Source organism: Ochlerotatus camptorhynchus, unplaced genomic scaffold, assembly GCF_037179485.1.
Source record: "Ochlerotatus camptorhynchus isolate MF236.1 unplaced genomic scaffold, CSIRO-AGI_Acam_v1.1 ptg000114l, whole genome shotgun sequence".
Taxonomy (NCBI): Eukaryota; Metazoa; Arthropoda; class Insecta; order Diptera; family Culicidae; genus Ochlerotatus; species Ochlerotatus camptorhynchus.
Window position 1 is genome coordinate 2,763,220 of NW_027040604.1, and position 6,456 is coordinate 2,769,675.

Here is a 6,456-nt window from a genome sequence, read left to right on the forward strand (position 1 = left end):
TGAACACGAATATGGAGAATATGGAGAATATGAAGAACATTCATGAAAATTTTACTCAGTCTAGGAGTATATACCCATAAAAAAACAATGGCGAGTATTGTCATTGTAACCATAATATTATTGTCAAAACATTTGACATTTTTGTCGACTACCATAAAACCACAACGAAATTCATGGTTCACAACAATGCAAATCATGGTATTTGAGAAATTTACAGTAAAAAAGGGTTGTTGTTAAGCATCTTAACACTAAAAAAGCTGATTTTTCTCGAACAATTTTGATCTCATCACATTAATTTTCATTGTTTGAGCATTGTATCGTTAAAAATTGATGTTTTTTTCTCCCGTATATCAACTTCACAATAAATTTTAATATATACCCGCAGAAACAATAACCATAAGAAGCGCCTAACCACCAATTCGGGATATCATCCCAACTTTATGAGGTATGGTCGTACCATCTATGATATCGTTAGTGTATGGTGTCCGTTTATTAGGGTAGTCGAAATTCAACAGAGAAAATCATTGTAATTTCGTTGTTTTATTTAAATTTTTTTTTCGGATTTACACGGATATAAAACCCCTTATACCCTTTGGCAAATTTATATTGCTGATTATTCATAAAATGTATAAGGCAACTAATAAGCAGATGCCTTTTAAAAAAAAGTTTATGAAGATCATGTGTCAAATGAAATGTTTAAATAGGCACACATCCCTATTTATGCCTTCTTATAAGACCTAATGGAATGTATAAGACTGAAGTTTTGGCAAATATGCATAAATGTAACACATGAATAAAATAATTAATTTTTGTCTAGTGTAATTAATAGACTGAGTGACACCTCTATCGATTTTCTTCATATGCGAGAAGTTTTTGCAAAAAATTATTGTTCAGTATTTTTTTCCCCAGAGGCCACAACATTGCAAAATCGACTTATTTGAAAACAACAGCAGCTTAAGAAACGTGTTGGCAAGCTGCACTAATGAATTCGAGCTTTAAAAAAAATAAAGAAGTTCAATACCTAAGATTAATTACCAGTGCGTAAATATTACTAGCGTAGGGGTCTAATGATTACACGATCAATGAAATGACCTCTGTACAAACAGTTTCAATGCTAATATTCACCAACTGTTTTTGTTCTGCACAATTCAACCCGAGCACACTTGGTGCAGCCTTTAATTGCATACCGTGGTACATCATTTGCGTGTGTCCCACTACAGACATTTGTTTCAGTGTGGATCCATTTCCGAAGGGTTTGTTTTGAAAAAACCGGCATCGATTTCAATTTGTCAGTGGACACTTTCGTCGACAAAATTTGCATCTTTGTCGATCAAAGTGGGAAGGCCGTACTTTTTTCGCTGGATGTCTGTCGTGCGTCGGACGCTGTTTTTGTTTATATTTTTTTACGAATGAGCATTATGCTGCTGGCGGCCGGCATAAATCAGCTGATCAGATGTTTAGGCACGCTGCCCACGTGTAGCGGTACTATATATGGTAGTATTGGTAGCTATGTTTTGATGAGGATTTAATCTGATAGGAATGTTTCTTTCTGTCTATGATGCATAGTAACGTAGTACATAGTACAAAATTATATTTCAATTAAGGTAGTCATAGCATTACGATATAATAAAAGAATAAGTTCTTCAGGAACAATTTAGATCACTAAAAACCACACCAGATCCCTCTATCGACATCGAGTATCTAAAGAAAGCGCTGCCTCTTGATTCGCTGATAGTCGCCGATGGTAGATGATGTTCCGAGAGGCCTTGCATCGCTACTTGGAGGATGGTAAGGCATGTGCAAACCTGTACGATGCTCTAGTATGCCATCCTGAACCATTCTTGCTCCGGGACGTTTCCAGTTGATATGTTCAATGATGCCCTTGCAGCCGTCGATGTGATCGCCAAACAGTTTCCGTTTGATCTTTTCCTGACAGATCGGGCACTGCATGTCGTATGTGTCTCGCGTTAGGGCTACCGAGCGGTTGAAGCACTGAATGAATTTGTCCGCAGCCTTGGTATCCTCGATGCTTGACCCCTCATCGTCTAGCGAAACCGTTTCGGTTACTGTTGGAATCACCAGCGGTTGGTCACTAGTCAAGTCGATGGACTCCTTTGGCGGCAGGCGAGTCTTGAATCGACCTCTAATGTTCTCCCGTTTGGGCTTCATATACTTGACGTTTACTGCATACCGAGTGGATACCTCGCCATCGACGATTCGACTCATTTCGTATATTTTGTAGAACGTACCACCGCAGGTTTCCGCATGAGCTCGCCACCATTCATTTTGAAGACCAGGATCTCCTTCTGTAGAGCGAACAATGCCTTGAAATGGGTTATAGTTGTGGCAGATACCGGTACAGCGATACCATTGCGTCCTGCATAGTGTGTTGATATTGGTTAAACGATGACTGAAGGAAATAGTTGTCTGCATCATCTGATTGAGGAAGATCATCATCTTCCGGAAGTTTGCACCATGACCACTGTTCGTTTCCTGGACGTTTTCCAGTTTGAGGTATGCGTGAATCATTTCATGCTAAAAAGAAGGAATGTTTAGATAAACCTTACTGTCTTGAAAGTACCGTTCATCTTACGAGCAAAACGCTGATAATTTCGATCCTTGGTCTCAATGTAAGAAGAGACTCATTTAGAGCAATCGTATACCGGCCGTCAACATCATTAAAGTTCCTGTTGGTACAATGCTGGCCAATCGAATGACTCCAAATCACATTAAAGCCTTTTGGTTTGAAACGCGATTGGAAAAATAATTCGTCCAATCGGGCAAAAATTCTTTTAATGTTCGGCATCACCTCGACAAACTTCCAATCGAAATTATTCTCAGGGTCAACGTACGTCTGTAGATCTTCGATAAAGTACTCATCCGTATTCAAATCCTCCCGTTTCGCTCGGATTATTTTCACTTCCGGCCCGGAATTCTCATCGCCATTTACTTCCTCTTCCAGAGCCACCGAAAAACTGCGTTTCGGAGATCGTGCCGTTCCACTACCGGACGCTATCGGCGGAATTTCTGCCGCGAGAATGACATCATCGCCGTCATCATCTGATACCTCGAAGGCTTCATCGTTGTAGCGCTGTTGTAATTCCACGGCCAATAGGTGGTCGGATCGGTTTGCTGCTTCTTCTTCGCCGGAACTAATCTCCACTGCCTCACGGTCGAATTGGTCCTGGAGTTGGCGGGCCAGCACCAAATCAGGATCTTCCAGGTCTATTGTGGTCATGATGTTTGCGCTCCGCAGGATTTTAAACGATTGAAATCGGGAATAACCACGAATTAATGGGGTAAATAAAAACCAAACAAATAACTTGCGCGCGCTTTGACAGGTATAGATATCGAATTGGTATCTTCTCTTTTTCGAGCTTACCAATGGAAGTAACTCAACATTGAGTCGAATTCGACTCAAAATAGCAAAAGGTACGCTCAATCTGGGTAAACTTAATCTATTAATTACTCACCTTTGGCATTACTTGATTCAAACATCAAAGCCTACCCATCAAGTTTTCAGTGGGTGCAGCTCGTGGAAAAAGTGTCACGCAATCAGCTGTTGATAAAAAATCGCAACAACAACAACAATACGCATATATGGCAATCGGCGGTTTATTTCATCAAGTTTTGAGGCAAATAAGTGTTGTTTAATCAGTGAAATTTCGTCCAAATCTGGAACCATGAACGACGAACGGACGTGTTCGATTCGGATCTGCCAGGATGGACACGCGAATGCGCTCGCTTTGAACCGGGAGAGCACGCAGATTGCCGTGGCGGGCCGAAGCCTGCTGAAAGTGTTTTCCATCGAAAACGATGGCTTCACGGAGGTTTGCAATATGCGTGGCGGGAAGAACCAGAACCTCAGCTACTCGTCGAATGATGTTGCGTGGAGCTCTCTGGACTCGAACATCCTGGCCACGGCAGCCACCAACGGTGTTGTGTCGGTGTGGGATTTGTCGAAATTTGGTCGCCAGAAACAGTTGCTGGTGTATAATGAACACGAGCGGACGGCTCACTCGGTGGCATTCCACGGGACGGAATCGAATTACCTGATTTCCGGCTCCCAGGACGGCACCATAAAATGCTTTGATTTGCGAGTTGATAAGACGGCAATCAATACATACTTCAGCAATTCGGAAAGCGTCCGGGATGTGAAGTTCAGTCCACATGCTCCCAATACGTTCGCCGCTGTATCAGAGAACGGAACTGGTAAGTTGCGTCGCAAAATTGCACCTAGTTATTTTTTACTAAGAAGATTTCTTTGAACAGTTCAACTGTGGGATATTCGCAAAAACGATCGCTGTACGTCGCAGTTTACGGCGCACAGTGGACCAATCTACACGTGCGACTGGCATCCTCAACAGCAATGGTTGGCCACCGGAAGCAGAGATAAGCAAATTAAGGTATGGCTCCCATATTGTCCAAATTCTCAAACACCGATTCTAATTTTCGTATTTCTTTTCTGTAGATTTGGAACACCAATCCGAAAAATTCCTCGCTGGAGAATCCAAAGAACGTCTCGCTAGAGTACAGCATCCACACGATCGCCGTTGTTGGTCGGGTGCGCTGGCGCCCGGACAAGATGTACCACATCGCCAGCTGCGCCCTTGTGGTAGACTACAGCATCTACATTTGGGACGTCCGGCGACCGTTCATCCCGTACGCCTCGTTCAATGAGCATTCAAACGTCACCACCGGTATCGCTTTCAAAGGGAACGATTCGCACATTCTTCTCTCCACCAGCAAAGACTCCACCATATTCAAGCACGTGTTCAAGGATGCCTCACGTCCGGCGATAAAGGCGAACCCACAGGGAGCTAGTTTCAACTTCAAAGGAGACCTGCTGTATGCGTACAAAATGAAGTTGGTTGGTCCTCCGACGCCACCTCCTGTACAGAAAACAAGTCTCCTGGGTAGCAGACAGAAGACCCCTCCCTCGACGGATCAGTTCCATCTGGCAAAGTCCAGCTTGTACCACTTCCTAACGAAGGTGCATTCTCCTAGTTCCAAAGATGTCACCAAAACCTCTTTGTTGAAAGACTATCATGCTCTCAAGGGTTGCGCGAGGGAGTACATCCTAACAGGAGCCTCGCTTGCTGAAATTTGCGCACACAATGCGTCAGTAGCGAAGAAATATGGCAAAACGAATGTTAGTTTCCTGTGGAACTTCATCAGTCAGCTGTACGCATACACCTCGATTGCAAATCTAAAGCTAGAGCAGCGTAACTCGAACGCAAGTCAAAGTCACTCCAATCGTCTCATGGCACAAAATTCAAACCAATCGAGCTCAGGAAGGGCTGGCGATGACAAATTGGGAAGCAATCCTAACCTTGGCAGTACAGGTCCGGTCGCGAGTAACGCCGATGATTTCCTGGAATTTTTAAATCCCAAAAGCGATTTAACCACGCTTCTTTCCGGCAAAGGTCAACTACTATCGGTTGACATTGAACCCAACTGTTGCGATTTCGTGTTCGGAGAAACGGAGCTCACTTTTGATAACGTAAACTGCATCAAAGGCTTCCGGGATGGTTTCCTGTACACGGGACCGCATGACCTCATCAAGGATTACACTTTCCCGTCGTCGAATCTGATGAACGCTCATGACCTTCACCAAGCCCGTCCGAGGAAGGAACTTCGTGCGGATAGCACGCAGGAAAGCTCTCCGCCTCCGAATTTGCCCTCTTTCCTCAAAATATCCGACAGTAATCCAATCAATCCACCCCTTTGGGAACCGCACCAGGTACTAGCCGATTGCCTGACCCTGCAGACGGAAATTGGAGACGTCCAAACATCTACCTGCATCTTGATTGCCCTCGGCGACCGTCGGCACAGTCTTCAGATTGATGAATGCATCCACGAAAATTGGCTTCTGTCCTATGTTGAACTATTGCATCGCCATCAGCTGTGGAACGAAGCTACGCAGATCATCAACCTGAGTTGGATCCGGTCGGTTTCGGAAATGAATCAACAATCAACTACCATGCACACGAACTGTGGCGATTGCGGAAGGCCGCTGCTGACTGCCGTTGGATGGTACTGTGCCAAGTGCCGCTCGGTGCAGAGTTCCAAGTGTAGCGTTTGCAACGGAGTGGTTCGAGGCTTGTACGCCTGGTGCCAGGGTTGTTCCCACGGGGGACACCTGCAGCACCTGAAGCACTGGTTTGCGAATAATCCAAAGTGTCCCAAGTGTGGCCATCTGTGCGAGTACGAGTAAGGTATGTAGGTGATTTTTGTTTTATATTTTATTTTTTTTTCAATTATAAATTGTATGGAATGGAATGTGGAGAGACTGTTCTTGCGATGACCTTCCTCTGAAGCCGATCCAAGGGCAAAATCAATCTTATACCAAAGAATTATCAAATTCGCTAGATTCTACTATGAGAATGTTGTTGTCTTAACTCTACTCTGATGCACCACGCCCTTTTTCAACATGGATTTATGAAAGTTCAACCT

At 43.9% G+C, this 6,456-nt stretch overlaps 2 protein-coding genes across 2 annotated transcripts; one reads left to right on the forward strand and one right to left on the reverse strand.

Annotated features, from left to right (window-relative positions):
* Positions 1-1,593: 1,593 nt before the first annotated feature.
* LOC135699676 (uncharacterized) lies at positions 1,594-3,333 on the reverse strand. Its single transcript, XM_065219969.1, has 2 exons — positions 2,594-3,333; positions 1,594-2,535 (listed from the first exon to the last, which is right to left on the reverse strand). The coding sequence occupies exons 1-2, from the start codon at positions 3,236-3,238 to the stop codon at positions 1,702-1,704; spliced, it is 1,479 nt and encodes a 492-aa protein (XP_065076041.1). The 5' UTR covers positions 3,239-3,333; the 3' UTR covers positions 1,594-1,701.
* A 277-nt stretch (positions 3,334-3,610) lies between these two features.
* Wdr24 (WD repeat domain 24) lies at positions 3,611-6,220 on the forward strand. The gene is made up of 3 exons (XM_065219970.1): positions 3,611-4,212; positions 4,273-4,406; positions 4,472-6,220. The coding sequence occupies exons 1-3, from the start codon at positions 3,684-3,686 to the stop codon at positions 6,215-6,217; spliced, it is 2,409 nt and encodes an 802-aa protein (XP_065076042.1). The 5' UTR covers positions 3,611-3,683; the 3' UTR covers positions 6,218-6,220.
* Positions 6,221-6,456: the final 236 nt, after the last annotated feature.